Genomic DNA, 18,017 nt, shown 5'->3' with positions numbered 1-18,017 from the left:
AAACGGACCAATGATCTCGGCGCTTCTGGAAACAGCCGCCAATGGCCGGGAGCGGGGGGGCGGAGCCGGCCGGCCCCAGCGGGTTCGGTTGTCGCGCGGCTTTGGCGCATTTTCGGCTGGTTTGATTCATCCATTTTGAAGAGACGGGGGAGCGGGGGGCTCGTCGGATTAAGGGGCCCCGCACGGAGCAGCGGCGGAGTTTGGGAGGAGCGCCCTGCTGCAACAGCTCGGGGTTCGGCGGCTGCCAGCGGCCTCGTCGGCCGGAGTCGGGGGGGTGGGGCGCCGAGCGCGCGGGGTGGGGGGGGTCCGGCCTTTGGCTTCTCGACTCGGCCCGGTGTCCACGAGCGAACATGTCGCGGCCCGTCAGGTCAGTGCGGAGCCCGAGGCCCGGAAGGGGGTGGGGTGGCCCAGAAACGGGGTCGGCGGGGTGTGTGCCACGCGCGGCTTCCTCCCCTGCGGGGACCCGCACGCGCCCTTGAGCGCCGGGGGTGCTAATGCTAATGCTGGCTGGGGCGCGCGGGGGTGGCGGCGCCTCGGCCTCTGCAAGGCCCCGGGCCGGCCCTGCCGCCTCCCTCGCCTCGCTCGCCTCGCCTCCCCCACCCCACCGCCGCACTGGGCCGGGCCGGGCCTGGCCGGGCCGGCGGGCGGGGGTGAAGCCAGCGCCCCGGGACACGGCTGCCACCCACCGTCCGCGCCGTGGGGCGGTGCAGCACGCCACGCCACGCCACGGCACGTCCATGCCCCTCTTCTCCCCGCTCTGCCGGCGCGGGGTGCGGGGCCTTCTCGCCGAACGCACGGGGGGCTGTTCCCGGCACGGGGCGGGGCTCCGGCGGGCTCCGCCTTTCGGGGCGGGGCTCGGGTTCTTCTCAGGCCCGAGTGCGATTGAGATGGAGGGATGGACGGATGGAGGGAGGGAGGAAGGGATGGGTGGCTGTCTCCGTCCGTGTCTCCGCCTCTCGCTCCTCTACGGCGCGCACGACCTTGCTCGGGCCCGCGAGTTGCGTGGTAGCGGCCCGGCCCAGAGCCCGGGTGCGTCGCCCCGATGGCCGCCCGCCTGTGCGCTCTGCTGCTCCGGACGCTTTTTCGCAAGCACCCCACACACGCGCACACACAGACACACACAACTTGGACAATTCGCACCCCCGCTAGCCAGGATTCTGAGACTCTCACCAAGTTGGCTGTCGCTTGTGCTATTGTGTGCAACGTGCGACTTACGCCTCCTCACTCCCCTGCTCGCCCAGCCGGTCGCAGAGGCCTCGGCCCCGGCTCGGAGCGAGCAGGTCGGTCAGTGGCGCCTGGGCACTGTCGTCCGTCCTTGACCCGGGCCGCTTGCGTGGCGCTTCCTGCCGACCTCGGTAAAGGTTTAAGGCGCCAACTGCCGTAACTGTTGTTGCTCCCCTTCTTCTGCCATTCTAAGTTGTGAAGTGTTGGACCCAGAGTTGCTCGAAGGCGAGGAGGTCTGGAATCCGGAGAGGGATCGGTTCCTAGACGGCCCGCCTGCCTGGCCTGCATGCCCGCATGTCTGCCTTCTTTCTCCCAACCTGTACCGTCGGCTAGAGTTTCGCCTTCTCTGGCTGGGGTCCGGGTAGAGAGTTCGACTCTATGTGCTTGCTTTTCTGGCCTGGAAATAGACCCGATGTATCTCATCGCTTCCATTGACTATGTGCTTGAGGATCAGGTTAAATAGACAATTTTTAATAAAAATATTTTTCTGGGTTGGATCGTCTGTCTTCTGAAAGAAATTACCTACTTTTTTCTTTAAAAAAAAAGTGATTTTATTGTTGTGACATATACTCCACCTGTCAGAATTTGTGTTCCCAGATTTGAAAATTGGAATTTGAAATTTTAATTTCACCAGGTGGGCAGCCATCTAAGAAGTGCACTTATAAACTTAGCCCTAAAATAAGTTCCTCCCCACGCGGAGAGTTCCTTTTTCCTCTCCTTTACCTTTCAATAAACTTTTCTACCTTCTAAACAAAAGCAAACAAATGGATTTTTTTTTTTTGTTTTGTTTCGAGTCCTTTGGATTTATGCACAACTTTTGTTCGGTATTTGTTAAAAACGTTAAGTATGTTTTTTTTTTTTTTTTTGCCTCTATTTGGAGAATGAAGTTAATCCCAGACTTGGGGGCGTGTCACTTTAAATGATTGATTTCAAAATTACTTGGTTTCTGATTATATTTTAGTGATAAAGTCTGTAACTTTTTAAAGTCTTTAATATACTCCATGAGCAATAATAAAGCAGAAAGAATTAAACTTGAGTTTGGTGATTTGTTAAATTTTGCAATAAAGCCATGTCGTAGGGAAGTGCTTCTGTTTCAGGGTGCAATTGGCGAATCTGTACTTTAGGATACTTAGCAAAATAGACATTGACCTGCAGAAAATAGTTGGCCTTGTTTAACATTCCCCATCAGTATGAAAAAAAATTACTGTCAGGTGCTTCTTTCAGGTATATTTTTCTGCCCTCAGGCCTGTTTCTTCCTCGGACCATTACTTTTGTTTTCGTTTTATTTTGGGTCACACCTGATGCTCAGGGATAACTCCTGGTTCTGCTCTCAAGAATTACTCCTGGCAGTGCCCAGAGGACAAGGGATCAAACCTGGCAAGGCAAGCACCCTACTATCTTTCCAAATTTAAAACCAATATTTCTCAGGCTTTCACTTTTACTATAAATATTACTTACTTTTATTTTAGTGTTCTAGGCATTTGTTTTTAAAGATTGAGAGAGTTACTAGTGACCTTTGGCACCACTTTCCAAATGAAGGGAATTAATTTGTTAGTCACAGCAGAGCTTATAATATTTTTTTGCAGTCTGTGCCATTCCTATCTTTATCTTGCACCTATCTACCTCAGAATACATGAGCTAATATTTTAAAATGTAAATTGTATTTACATTTTAAAATAGCAACAGTCTTAAATAACAAAATACCAATACCGCAGCTTTCAAGACCACAGATTGCAGGAGTATTTCAACTAGGTATTTTCAGGTGCTTTTTTTTTTCTCCTGGGGAAGGAGTAAGCGGGAGACAAGCTCAATGCTTATTCTCAGCACTGTGGGGCCTGAGCGGTGGCGAGGAGTGGTAAGGCATCTGTCTTGCCCACCCTAGCCTAGGATGGACCACGGTTTGATCCCCTGGCCTCCCATATGGTCACCCAAGCCAGGAGTGATTTCTGAGCATATAGCCAGGAGTAACCCCTGAGCATCACCAGGTGCCCCCCCCCCCAAAAAAAAAAAAAACCAGCACTGTGCTCAGGGACCATTCCTGGTGTGATCAGAGTTGGGCCTGAGCAAGGTTAGCTAGAGCCCTAATGGCTTTTTCATCATCATTCTGGCCCCTTCATGTACTTAATGTATGCCTTTTTGCGGGGGTGGAGGGCAGAGGGGTTATCACACTTTGCAGTGTTAGGACTATTCCTGACTGTTCAGAGGTGACTCCTGGTTTGCTTGGGAACCATATATTGCTGGGGATTCAAATGGGTCAGCTTTGTTCTCTCCAGGTCTCTGGCCTCAGGAATACAGATTGACTTTAAGATCTGACTATTGAGGGGCCAGAATGATAGTGTAGCAGGTAGGAGGACACTTATCCTTGCACAAGGCCAACCCAGGTTTGGTTGCTGGCACCCCAGATGTTCCTAACACCTCTAGGACTGATTCCTAAGTATAGAGCCAGGAGTTTCCCCTGAGCATCACTGAGTGCAGCCCAGCAGATTAGCATTGATAGATTTTTACACATAGTAGTACTATGATTAGAGCCTATCAAAGTCAGTACTTTGTTTAAACTTCAACTAAAGGGCTAAAGAAAAGCACTGCACAGTCCACAGAGTTTAAAACACTTATCTTGCATGCTACTACCCCAGTTCTGTACTTGGAGTTGCAGAATTCGTGTACCACAGGATGAGGCCCCCAACCAAGCCAGGGACAAAAATCAAGCATTAATGTTTGTTATACCATGTGATTTTGAATTTTATAGTTTAATGATATTAAGTATGGCACTAACTTTGTGAGACAAGAAATTACCTTGAGGGGCCGGAGAGATAGCGCAGTGGTAGGGTGTTTGCCTTGCAAGCGGCCGGCCCAGGATGGACCTGGGAGATTCCCTGCATCCCATATGGTCCCCCGAGCCTGCCAGGAGTGATTTCTGAGCGCAGAGCCAGGAGTAACCCCTGAGCGTTGTTGGGTATGGCTCCCTCCAAAAAATAAAAATACTTTGAATTGAACCAGATGTCCTGGTTTCTCTTAACATTCTTATATTCTGAGAAATATATCTTGCAAATGAATACATTTTTAAGATAAGAGAGGTGTGTCGTTTTTAGTTTTAGATTAATAGTTTTTGGACTATTATATTCTATATTCTTTTTTTGTTTGTTTGTTTGTTTTTGGGCCACACCTGGCGGTGCTCAGGTGTTACTTTTGGCTGTCTGCTCAGAAATAGCTCCTGGCAGGCACAGGGGACCATATGGGACACCGGGATTCGAACCAACCACCTTTGGTCCTGGATCGGCTGCTTGCAAGGCAAACGCCGCTGTGCTATCTCTCCAGGCCCATATATTCTATATTCTAACTTGTATTGTTTTAACTATTGGTACAGCTAGATAGAATTGGGAGACCAAAGCAGCTTTCAGCACTGAAATTGCTAATTACTGGGACTTTCCTAAGAATAGGTTGATCTTTGAGATAAAACTTTATCTCTACTAGGACTTTTGTGGGTTGTTATTTTTTCTTTCCCTTTGTGTTGGTGCCCAGGAATCATGCTACAAAGGTCCTCATGTAAGATCAAGCATGTGCTCTCATTCAACTACTTTCCCAGCTCTTCCAGGGACATTTGGTAGGGTACAAGTTTGGAGTAAGAATGGATTAGGTTTTTAAAATACAATATAAATTTTTTTTAACCTGCTCTACCACATCCTGTTTTAGTTTTTAGTTTCATCTTTTCCTTAGGGTTTGTTGGGGCTCCATAGAATAGGACTGGCTCCCAGTGGTCCTCTGGGAACCTATGTAGTGCCAGGGATTGAGCCAGGTCAGCCTCATGCAAGGCAAATACCTTAACCCCTATTCTTCTGACCTCTTCGTGTCATCTTTTTTTTTTTAATGTTATCTTAAAAAAAGTTTTCAAGTATAAGTCCCTGTTGAAGTTTAGACGTGGGGATTAGGAAGTATACCATGTTAAAACATGTGCCTCACATGAATGAGGCTGAGTTTGATCCCTACCATCACAAACATACATACATACACAAAATTATAAATTGAAAGAGGAGCTAAAGAGTTAAAGGCGTAAGGCATCTTTGTATGTGAATGACCCCTGTTCAGTTTTCAGCACCACATAGGGTTCCCTGAGCACCTTCAAGGGTAAAACCTGAATACCGGGTGTGGGCTCTCTAAAAAATGGCAAGAAATGTTACTCCCTTGTGGCATAGTATTAGTAACCAATTAAAAAATTACTGCTCACCCTTTTTAGAATAAGTTTCTTAGTTTCTTTTGGTGGGGAGGGTTTATACCCAGCGGATGCTCAGGGGTTACGCCTGGCTCTACACTCAGAAGTCACACCTGGCAGGCTCGGGACTATATGGGATGCTGGGATTCGAACTGTGTTGGCCATGTGCAAGGCAAACGCCTTACCATTGTGCTATCACTCTAGCCCCTAGAATAAAAAAAAATTGGGGGGGGGGGGTTGGGCCACACCCCTTGGTGCTCAGGGTTTACTTCTGGCTATCTGCTCAGAAATAGCTCCTAGCAGGCACACGCCGGGATTCGAACCAATTACCTTAAGTCCTGGTTGGCTGCTCGCAAGCCAAACGCCGCTGTGCTATCTCTAGAATAAAATTTTAATTAAGAATAATTTATGGGGAGGATGGGGGGAAAAAGAATAATTTATGGGGGGCCGGGCGGTGGCGCTGGAGGTAAGGTGCCTGCCTTACCTGCGCTAGCCTAGGAGACGGACCGCGGTTCGATCCCCCGGCGTCCCATATGGTCCCCCAAGCCAGGAGCGACTTCTGAGCGCATAGCCAGGAGTAACCCCTGAGCGTCACCGGGTGTGGCCCAAAAACCAAAAAAAAAAAAAAAAAAAAAAAAAAAAAAAAAAAAAGAATAATTTATGGGGGTGGAGCGGTGGTGCAAGAGGTAAGATATATGCCTTGCAAGCACATAGCCAAGAGTAACCTGTGAGCATCACTGGGTGTGGCCAGAAATCAAAAAAAAAAAAAAAGTAATATACTGGTGCTGGAGCAATAGCACAGCAGTAGGCCGTTTCCTTGCATGCAGCCAGGCATGCTAGGAGTAACCCCTGAGCACCCAGGTGTGGCCCAAAAAGTGTGTGTGTATATGTGTTTGTTTGCTTCGCACAAAATTACGAAAGCATTTTACGAACTCATTGTTAGTTGGATATATTTTTTCTGATACATGTTTTTTGCTTTGTTGTTATGGTTTTTGGGCCACGCCCAGTGACTGTGGGTTACTGCTGGCTATGCGCTCAGGAATCACTCCTGGTGAGGGGGACCATATGGGACACCGAGGATCGAACCTAGGTCCATCCTGGGTCAGCCACGTGCAAGGCAAACACCCTACCGCTGTGCTATCCCTCTGGCCCCTGATACTTGTTATTTATCTAAAAAAAAAATCGCTGGTTATGTATCAATCCAGTAGTGGGCAGTAGTAGATTGTACCTATCAGTTGAAATACTTTGTTTTACAAGATATTATTCTTTTGATAAGTTTACCAAAACATCAGATGTTCACCACCTAGATGAATAAAGACAGGCTATACAGACTACATGTTTTAAAAATGCAGATTTTGAATGTGCTCTTAATTGCACATTCTAAGGGATTTGTTAAATGTTCTTCTGATTTGGCTTGAAAGTTAAACGTCTTCACCTGGTGCTTGTTTGTCGTCATTCTCCCGAGTTAGATCATTCATTTTTCTCATGAGTTAGATCATATCATCTCAAAAGTATGATTATTTCTATCCTTTGAATACTGTGATCATTGACTTCAGAATTGGGGGGGGTGCACTTCTGGTGGAGTTCAGGATTTACTCTTGGGAGTGCTCAGGAGAGTTAAAGGGTGCTGAGGATTGAACCTGAGTAGGCCACATACAGGACAAGCACCTTATCTCTGCTCTCTCAGGCCCTCAAAATAATGGTTTTAACACAGTTCATGTTTCAAAAATACTTTGTTATGATATCATTGTTGCTGCTATGAGCACGAACAGGGGCCTTGTTAATATTTACTAGAAAGCCATTTGTGATTAAGAATAATTAAAAGATTACTGCTGCTAAATCGCATTAAGTTATCAATGCCTCAAACATCTTCTAGTCTAGCATCCTACTTTACCTTTCATTTTTGTACTTGAAATAACAGGTGGGGTGGTATTCTCTCAAAGCTCTGGTGATTATTTAAGAATTAATTCATTGTGACCTAAGAAACTTTTTTTTTTTTTTTTTTTTGTGGTTTTTGGGTCACACCCGGCAGTGCTCAGGGGTTATTTCTGGCTCCAGGCTCAGAAATTGCTCTTGGCAGGCACAGGGGACCATATGGGGTGCCGGGATTTGAACCGATGACCTCCTGCATGAAAGGCAAACGCCTTACCTCCATGCTATCTCTCCGGCCCCCCTAAGAAACTTTTTTTCAGGGGCAGAGCACATGTGATGCCAGAATGGAGCTGAGGGCCTTACATAATCAGGGCAAGTGCTTTACTGCTGAACAACATCACATTCTTAGTTAGCGTTAACTCTTGGCTCTGCACTCAGATATTAAACCAATGATAGCTGTGTACAAGGCAGATTCCTTAACCCCTGTACTATCTCTACACCTAAGACATTTAAAAAATTAATTACCTATATTACCTAAGTAATTTGTATTTATTTAGACCTAGACATTTACAAAGTGATTTATCTATCATACATCATTAATTTTTGTTTTATCAGTTTTGTTTGGGCGGGGTCACATCTAGCAATGCTCATGGTTCTAGTTCTGCACTCAGGAGTTACTCCTGGAAGTCTGAGGTGTCAGGGAATATGGGGTGGCAGCATTCAAGGCAAACACCCTACCTGAGGTATTACTAAGTAAGCTTATTTTTTTTTTGGTTTTGGGGTCACACCTGGCAGCGCCCAGGGGTCAGTCCTGACTCTACGCTCAGAAATTGCTCCTGGCAGGCTCAGGGGACCATATGGGATGCCGGGGTTCCAACACCATCCTTCTGCATGCAAGGCAAACGCCCTACCTCCATGCTATCTCTCCGTATCCATTAAGTAATTTTCAGTTAGGAAATTGAGTACTTGTGTATTCTATGTTCAAGCTTGCAGTGATGTTTAGGTGAAACAAGTTAGTGCTATGAGTAGTAAAACACTGCTAATTGTTACAGTGTCAGGAACTTAACATTAAGTTTTCACAGGAGGAAACTAAAGTTCAGGGATTGGCTCAGCCAAGACATAGTAACCATTAAGTGGCAGAGCCACGGTGTAATTGTTTTTATTTGATTTTTTAACTTATTTTTTATATAAAATTTGGGGGTTGGAGCCACACACTCAGCACTCAGGGGTTAATTCTGGCTCTGCGCTCATAATTACTACTGGCTGAGGACATATGGATGCTGGGTATTCAACTTGAGTAGGCTACGTGCAAAGCAAATGCTGTACCTGCTGTGTTATATTGCTCTGCCCCATAATTTTTTGTTGGTTCTTTTTATGTTTTGGGACCATACCCAGCAGTGCTCAGGAATCAGCTCTGTTCAAGAATCACTCCTGGCTGTACTTGGGAGACCATAGGGACACTGGGGGTTGAACCCTGGTCAGCTGCATACAAGGCAAACACCCTACCTGCTGTTTAATCACTCTGGCCCCACCCCCATATTTTTTTGTATAATTTTTTAATTGAATCACCAGAATCACCATGAAATAAACAGTTACAAACTTATTCATGTTTGATTTTTAGTCGTACAGTGTCAAAACCCATACCTTTACTGGTGCACCTTTTCTGCCACCAATGTCCCCAGTTTTTCTCCCACCCTCTCGCCTGCCTCTCATTTTCTTTTTTCCTTTCAGGCACTGTAGTTTGCAGCATTTAAACAGTGTTTTTGTTTGTGGGCCACACTTCTGGCTCTGCACTTAGAAATTACTCCTAGTAGACTAGGGGGGCCATGTGAGATGCCAGGGATCGAAACTGGTCTGACTGCATGCAAAGCACAAGCCCTAACTTCTCTACCCCTAAATAGTTCTTTTTTTTTTAATCTTTGTTTTCATTTGCTTGAAGGAGTCCACACATGGTGCGCAAATGCTACTCCTGACTCTGCTTGGAAGTTGTCCTGACATTGTTTGAACAGGGACCTTGCTGTGTTCTGGTGACCAAACCAAGGGCTACAGCATGCATTGCCTGTTGAGCTCTTTCTAACCCTCCAAATCTGTGGTTTGTTTTATTTATTTATTTATTTTTGGTTTTTGGGCCACTCCCGGTGACACATTCCTGGCTATGTGGTCAGAAATCACTCCTGGCTTGGGGGACCATATGGGATGCCGGGGGATCTAACCGCTGTCCATCCTAGGTTAGCGTGTGCAAGGCAAGATGCCCTACCATTTGTGCCACCGCTCCTGCCCCAAATCTGTTTTATTTATTTATTTATTTTGGTTTTTGGGTCACACCCAGTAGTGCTCAAGGGTTACTTACTGGCTCTTTGCTCAGAAATAGCCCCCTATAGGCTCCGGGGACTATATGGGATGCCAGGATTCGAACCACCGTCCTTCTGCCTGAAAGGCCAAAGCCTTACCTCCATGCTATCTCTCTGGCCCCCCAAATCTGTTTTTAAACTTTAATGCTGTACTGAAATTTTCTACAGTTCTCCCAGTCTTAATTTTTTGTTTTTGCTTTTGTTTTTGGGGTCACATCCGGTGAGGCTCAGGGGTTACTCCTGGCTATACATTCAGAAATTACTCCTGGCTTGGGAGACTGTTTGGGACACTGGGGATAGAATCCAGGTTCATCCTGGGTCAGCCATGTACAAGGCAAACATCCTCCCGCTACACTATTGTGCCAGCCCTCCCCCATCAATCTATTTTTTTTTTTTTTTTTTTTTTTTTTTTGGTTTTTGGGCCACACCCAGCAGTGCTCAGGCGTTACTCCTGGCTGTCTGCTCAGAAATAGCTCCTGGCAGGCACGGGGGACCATATGGGACACCGGGATTCGAACCAACCACCTTTGGTCCTGGATCGGCTGCTTGCAAGGAAAACGCCGTTGTGCTATCTCTCCGGGCCCTCAATCTAATTTTTTTTTCTTTGTTTTTGTTTTTGGGCCACACCCGTTTGATGCTCAGGGGTTACTCCTGGCTATGCACTCAGAAATCGACCCTGGCTTGGGGGGACCATATGGGACACCGGGGGATCGAACCGTGGTCCGTCCTACGCTAGCGCTCGCAAGGCAGATACCTTACCTCTAGCGCCACCTTCCCGGCCCCCAATCTAATTTTTAATGTTCATTTTACACTGAGTTAGCTTGACTTTGACATTTAAATAATGGCATCTTAAGCCAATAAGACTAACAATCAAAACTTTGCCCTTAAGCTTAAATATTGCTCTTGGTGAGACACATCTGTGGTGCTGAGGCTCACTTCTGGCTCTGTCCCATTCATCAAACCCTCCACTCCTGCCTTCCACCTTTTTTTTAACATACAACAACTTATTTTACAACGATCTCATCCCTTTTTTTGTGTCCCATATCTGTGCTCATTCAGGTCTTCCAGGCCCACTAACACTAGGCAATGCCCATGTGGATGAAGCCACCCGCACCTCCTCCTCCAACCTCTTTCTTTCGCTTTCCAGTTCAAATTCATCCTCTTCCCAGTCTCCATTGCAGCAGGCCTCTCTTGCTCATCAACTTCACCACCTTAATGCGCAAACTCTCCGCCTTAAATATGCTATTACTCGCGAACAAGCTCGTGATATTGTTCGTTCTTGTAAATCCTGTCTTTCTCTTCTCCCGGAACCTCACGTTGGTGTTAACCCCCGTGGCTTAGTGCCCAGTGAACTCTGGCAGATGGATGTCACCCACTACTCTGCCTTTGGCAACCTCAAATACATTCATGTTACCGTTGATACCTTTAGTGGATTTATTTGTGCTTCCCTGCAAACTGGGGAGTCCTCTGCAGATGTCATTGCACATATGCTTCACTGCTTCACCATCTTGGCAGTGCCCAAAGTTATTAAAACAGATAATGGTCCAGGATACGTGGGCCACAAGTTTCAAGACTTTTGTGCAAAATTTGGCATCCTGCACAAAACGGGAATTGCCTTCAACCCTCAGGGTCAAGGCATTGTTGAGCGAGCTAATCAAACTCTAAAGAACATGCTCCTCAAACTCGGGGGCGAAGGTGAAACTTTGTACGCTCGTCGAGGCAAGCACCGCCTCCTGCTTGCACATGCACTCTTTGTGCTTAATTTCCTATCACTAGATCTTCAGGGCCGCTCTGCGGCTGATCGTTATTGGCATCCCCATACTGCCAATAATTTCCAGTCTGTTCTCTGGAAAGATGTTCGTTCTGGCCTCTGGAAAGGGCCCCACCCTGTCCTCATCTGGGGCAAAGGCCATGCTTGTGTCCATGACACTGACACAGGAGAAACCCGGAACCTCCTAAGTACCTAGCATTGTTGATAAAATTTATTTTCATTGAGGATTGTCTAACTCTTTTCTTAGCCTCATTGTATTCTGCAGATGAGCAGTACTGTCTACATCTGGTATTTGTCTTCACTTTCAGACTCACTTCGCACATCATCCTCTCAATAGTGGTCATTTGGAGAAATGAACTCAAAAAACTTCAAAGTTTAGAAAGCATTTATTTCCTAGGGCATAGCTATAGCACAGTGGTAGGGTGTTTGCCTTGCATGCTGCTTATCTAGGACTGAATTGAGTTTGATCCCAGCATCCCATATGGTCCCCTGAGCCTGCCAGGAGTAACTGCTGAGTGCTGTACCAAAGCAAAACAAAACAAAACAAAAAAGAAAACATTTATTTCTCTTTACATTACTGTGTTCCAGAAATGTGGATGTAAGATGTGGTTATTCACTTTAAAAGCTGATGAATGAAGAAAACATGGTATAGTGATATTATAGGTTGAGGTGTGGTGTAGACAGCTCTAAAAAAAATCTCTACCTACTACTGCTATCTAATCTACCTCTTCACACTTGCTTTCTTGAATATATCTACCTTATAGTAAGCACTTGTTTATACCTCTATGTCCCTGATTATTGTTTTTGTGCCCCTTTTCCTAGCACAGTGCCAGCACAAAAGTGAACATTTAAAAAAAAGTTTGTGCTTTTTTTTTGTTTTGTTTTTTTGGGGGCCACACCTGTTTGATGCTCAGGGGTTACTCCTGGCTAAGCGCTCAGAAATTGCCCCTGGCTTGGGGGGACCATATGGGACACCCTTGGCTAGCGCTTGCAAGGCAGACACCTTACCTCTAGCACCACCTCGCCGGCCCCAGTTTGTGCACTTTTTAAAATTAAATTAAAGTTTAATTAAATTGACTTTTAATTTACATTGAAATTTAATTTTATATGATAACTTGATAAGATTTGTTTAGTTATTTAGGACATTAGTGTAATATGAGGAACTAAAGCCTAAAGAAACTGGGGCCTGGGGACATATATAGTACAGTGAGTAAGCTGCTTGCCTTGCATCAGCTGACCCAGGGTCAATCCCTAGCAATCATACAGACCCTGGACCCCCACCAAAAGTAATCCCTGGTTGCAAAGGTGGTAGTAGTCCAGGGGTATGGTCCAAAAAAACAAATGATTTACTTAAAAGTTCTAGAACTAAAATCCAGGATTCTTTGCTAATAAAGATTCTGTACTTTATACAATATAATTACTTTCATGAGTGTTTCTAGCACCTGACAATAACAATCATTAGCAAACTTTAATGTGTCTGTGTTGAGCCCATAATTTAATGTGATCTTCAGAGCAAAGCAAATTTACTTTGTTGTTTAATAAAACTCAGGTTTTGCAAGTTAAAAAAATCCCAATTTAATCTATTGTTCTCCCCTCTAAACTGCTTGGGAGCCTGGTCACCCTCCTCAGGTGCCTTGGGGTATGAGGCAGGGTGGAAGATTGAGTTGGGGGCATTATAAATGTGTATTTTAGCCCTTTGAACTATCTCATTGCTCTTTATGGCATAGCCTTCAGTCTTATATGTTCTCATGAAACCCAGAAATTATGCCAACATTTTAGTTGCAATCACATCAACATGGACAAGCTGTGATTGTTATGCTTGCAATTTCAGTCCTATACAATTAAATATTGTGGTTTAGGATATTTTTAGATACTGAGATTTGGAGATGTAGGGAATTAAGTAGTTTAGTGATATGGCCTGAGAATGCATCATTGTTCAAGCCTGTTGGGCTCTAGAGTTCATGATGCATATTGTGTGGGGTATGAACTCAAGTTTCCAGCATATGAAAAGCTTGACAGCTGAGCTGTCTTGCCTCCCCAGCTTCAAATGAGACTTAAAACTTTTTGTTCTCTTTATATTTACTTTTGGGCCACAGGTGGCAGGCAATACTTGAACTTAATCCTGACAGTGCTGGGAGGTAGTGTGTGTAGGAATAAGAATAGGGTGCTGGGGACCAAACCTGAGTTTAGCTACATGCATGGTTAGTAGCCTATTCACTGTACTGTCTCTCTGGCTCATAAAATTAAAATTTTTTGAGGGAGATAATTCAAAGATTTGGAATGCATGGTTCCTGAACATTGTACTAGAAGCAGCTCTAGAATATCTAAAAACAAAAAGCTAAAATAAGCCTTCCCATTTTTCCCCCTTCAGCTTTTGGGCCACATCCAACACTGCTCAGTGGTCAGGGCTTTCTCCTGACTCTAGGCTCCTGGTGAGCTTGGCAGACTATGTGGAATACCAGGAATTGAACCTGGGTATGCTATGTGCAAGGCAAATGCCCTACCGGTTATACGATTGCTCCTGCTTCAAAATTATCTTTATCATTTCTTCTTTTGGTTTCTTGTTTCATTTTCCTTTATCTTATGTTAAGCAGAAAGTTATATTTGCATTAAGATAATTTATGAAATCTGTTATTGAAAGTAACAATTTTGCTTGCACACAGCAACCATATGATTACTAATCAATCCTCTTAAAATAGATGTTTTGGAAGGAAAATTGATTTGTTTTTAAATTATAAGATTTACTATTAGGCCTTTTTTGTTTTGTTTTGGGCCACAACCAGTGACGCTCAGGGGTTACTCCTGGCTATGCGCTCAGAAATCGCTCCTGGCTTAGGGGACAATATGGGGCGCGGGGGATCTAACCCTGGTTGTCCTGGATCAGTTGCGTGCAAGGCAAACACCCTACCGCTGAATGACAAGCTCAGTAGTGTTAAATGCATTGACATGGTTGACCATCCAATCTTCAAATTATACAAACTGTTAACTTCTCAACTACTAGAAGTAACTGTCATTCTACTTTTTGTCAAATGAATTTGCCTACTCTAGTTATCTCATTAGTGAAATTAATAATCATGTTTTAAAATTCCTAGTAGTTAGATAATAGTGTTAGAATGACTATAAATCAATTTTCTATATAACAAAACAGTTGGATCTGACAAAATTGTATATTTTATACTTTCTTTTTTTTTTTTTTTTTTTTTTTGGTTTTTGGGCCACACCCTGTGAGGCTCAGGGGTTACTCCTGGCTATGCGCTCAGAAGTTGCTCCTGGCTTCTTGGGGGACCATATAGGACGCCGGGGGATTGAACCGCGGTCCGTCCTAGGTTAGCGCAGGCAAGGCAGGCACCTTACCTCCAGCGCCACCACCCGGCCCCTATTTTATACTTTCATATCTTGACTCAGTGAGGCAATAAATCAGAAAATTTATATTGGTAGCCAAAGAAAACTAAAACAATTCATTAAGAGCCTTCATTTTATCTCAAGGTAACTATGCATCTAGCCCCAAAGATGTTTTCAGTGGGCCAGGAATGTACTCAGTGGTAGGCAAAATGCCTTGGATTTGGGGCCGGAGAGATAGCATGGAGGTAAGGCGTTTGCCTTTCATGCAGGAGGTCATCGGTTCGAATCCCGGCGTCCCATATGGTCCCCCGTGCCTGCCAGGAACAATTTCTGAGCCTGGAGCCAGGAATAATCCCTGAGCACTGCCGGCTGTGACCCAAAAAACCACAAAAAAAAAAAAAATGCCTTGGATTTGCTCCCTGGAACTAAAAAAAAGTATAGAATCCATGCTGCTGCCCCATAAAGTTTGATACAAACTCTAAAAGGATCTATGCTTGCTTTCTGACTTTGATATCTTGGGAAGACAGGTGTGTAGTTTAGTGGCTTGCCTCACATGATGAGTCCCTGGGTTAAATTTCTGAGGGATATACTCTTATTTATATTCACATATAGTTATAAATAGGAATATAGAAACTAAGATTGTTTGGGCTAGTAAAGTGCATTACCTACAGGGAAGTACTTAAATGATTTAAAATCAAGTAGTAATATATATATATATGTGTGTGTGTATATATGTGTGTGTGTGTGTGTGTGTATATATATATATGTATATATATAAAAATAAATTTGGGTTCCAGAGTGATAGCACAGCTGTAGAGCATTTGCCTTGCACATGACAACCCAGGATTGACCTGGGTTCAATCCCTGGCATCCCATATAGTCCCTTGACTCCTCCAGGAGCAATTTATTTCTTTCTTTTTTTTTTTTTTTTTCTTTTTTGGGTCACACCTGGCGTCGCTCAGGGGTTACTTCTGGCTCTAGGCTCAGAAATCACTCCTTGCAGTCTCGGGGGACCATATGGGATGCCAGGATTTGAACCTTTGTCCATCCTGAATTGGCTGAATACAAGGCAGACACCTTACCACTATGCTATCTCCAGCCCCAGGAGCAATTTCTGAGCGTAGAGCCAGGAGTATCCCTGAGTGCTGCAGGGTGTGGCCCAAAAACCAAAAAAAACCTAAATTCTAAATGTGTGTGTGTGTAAGCTTTCATTCTCATTTTCTTGCAGATCCTTTTAACATGTTGGCTAATCATAGGAGTTTTTTAATTGATCAGTTTTTATTTTCTAAGTACAACTTCAACTGTCACCATATTTGTGTATATAATTATTTAAAAATCAGTACCCGGGGCCAGAGAGATAGCAATGGAGGTAAGGCCTTTGCCTTTCATGCAGAAGGTCATTGGTTCAAATCCTGGTATCCCATATGGTCCCTCGAGCCTGCCAGGAGCAATTTCTGAGCATGGAGCCAGGAGTAACCTCTGAGTGATGCCAGTTGTGACCCAAAAGCAAAAATAAAATAAAATAAAATAAATTTTTAAATTTGTAAAAATCAGTATTCAGTGGTGAAAGGTCAATGGTCTTTTTCACTTTGGTGGTGGTACAGTGAATTGGTACACCAAAACTGTTAATATTAACTACTACAACCTTGATGTCTCAGTAATTAAATATTTTGAGGAGAGTCAGAGTTAGTATGGGGGGGGTTAACACACATCCTGTTGATCTTTGTTTGAGTCTCTGGTTAACATGTATGTTTCCCTGAGAGCTACCAGTACATCAGTCCTGAACACTGCTGAGTATGGCCCTAAAAGCAAAGCAAAATAAAAATTAATATGTGGGGGAGCCTGAGAAATGCAGTGTGTTTAAGGCATTTGCCTTGCATGTGGCTGACCAAGGTTCAAGCCCTACTTTAAAAAATCCCTCAAGCACAATTGAGAGTGAATCCTTAAAGCAAAGAGTATTCCCTGAGTGCTTACTTGTGTGGCCTAACCCACTATACTACCTCCTCAATTTTTTGTTTTGTTTTTGGGCCACACCCAGTGGTGCTCAGTGGGTATTCCTGGCTCTGTGCTCAGAAATTGTTCCTGGCAGACTGGGGGGATCATATAGGAAGCCAGGGATCTAACCCAGGATCATCCCAGGTCAGTTGTGTGCAAGGCAAATGTCCTACTACTGTGCGTCGCTCTGGCCCTCATACCTGCCCAGTTTTGTTTTGTTTTGTTTTTATGTCACTTTGCCTTAACTTAATAAACTTGTCAGTGTAAGAGTAAGAATAACATTTGTAATTCTTGCTTGTGTGTATTATACTTGTCACTGAGTGGTCATATAGTTTGGTTTGGTTTGTTGTCTCATATGTATGCTTGAGAAGTGGGAGATTGTTTTGGGAAAATAGCATTTGAGCTATCACTGAGTAATAGATGAATTATACTTTCAAATATTTTTGGTTTAAACTTCACTTTCTTATAACATAATTTGAAAAACATTGGTTAAGGTGGAAAATTGAAACATAATTTTCATTCAGAGAGCTAATTCTGTTTATCAAAATAAATATATGTTCTCTTATTTCAGAAAAACCCTACATTTTTATGATCTTAATTAGAGTCTTTTCTTTCTACAGAAATAGGAAGGTCGTTGATTATTCACAGTTTCAGGAATCTGATGATGCTGGTAAGTTTTGTAATTTCAATAAACTACAAGTTGAGTAGACTGGGGGAAAATGGCTGATTTAGGTGCTTTTTGTGCTAGGGATCAAAACCCAGAGCTACATCCTTAGCCCCTATCTTTTGAAGTAATTTTTTTGTTTTGGTTCCATAATCAGCAGTGTTTTTGCCAGGAATCAAACCTAGGTTTCCTGGGTATAAAGTATACATGTACTTCCACTCTTTGAACTTTCTATTTCCCCAGCCCTAAAATTGGTTTGTAATTTATGATGGGATCAAACCTAGGGACTCACACTAGGCAAACACTACCATACAATATATAGCCCTTATCTTTTTTTTTTTTTTTTTATAGCCCCTATCTTAAGTTTTATTTGATTTGGAGGCAGTGTTTTTGAGCTACAGCAGGCTTGTGCTGAGGGGCTGTTACTGATATATATTTGTTTTGTTTTGGGGTTTTTTGGGGTCACACCTGGCTGTGCTCAGGGGTTACTCTTGGCTCTGTGTTCAGAAATCGCCCCTGGCAGGTACAGGGGACTATATGGGATGCCAGGATTCGAACCACCATCCAACCTGTGTTGGTCACACCTTACCA

General features: G+C 44.2%; 1 protein-coding gene across 1 annotated transcript in view; it reads left to right on the top strand.

Annotated features, from left to right (window-relative positions):
* The first annotated feature begins 291 nt into the window (after positions 1–291).
* The window catches only part of NUCKS1 (nuclear casein kinase and cyclin dependent kinase substrate 1), a 34,576-nt gene continuing 16,850 nt past the window's right edge, over positions 292–18,017 (top strand). The window contains exons 1-2 of the mRNA XM_049770978.1: positions 292–367; positions 17,383–17,432. Of these exons, the coding sequence (XP_049626935.1) occupies positions 351–367; positions 17,383–17,432 (67 nt within the window). The 5' untranslated portion in view covers positions 292–350. The remainder of the gene's footprint in view (positions 368–17,382; positions 17,433–18,017) is intronic.

This window comes from Suncus etruscus, chromosome 3 (assembly GCF_024139225.1).
Source record: "Suncus etruscus isolate mSunEtr1 chromosome 3, mSunEtr1.pri.cur, whole genome shotgun sequence".
In the NCBI taxonomy this organism is placed as follows: domain Eukaryota; kingdom Metazoa; phylum Chordata; class Mammalia; order Eulipotyphla; family Soricidae; genus Suncus; species Suncus etruscus.
Note: the sequence above shows the minus strand (reverse complement) of the source record. Positions and strands in the feature narration are given on the sequence as shown.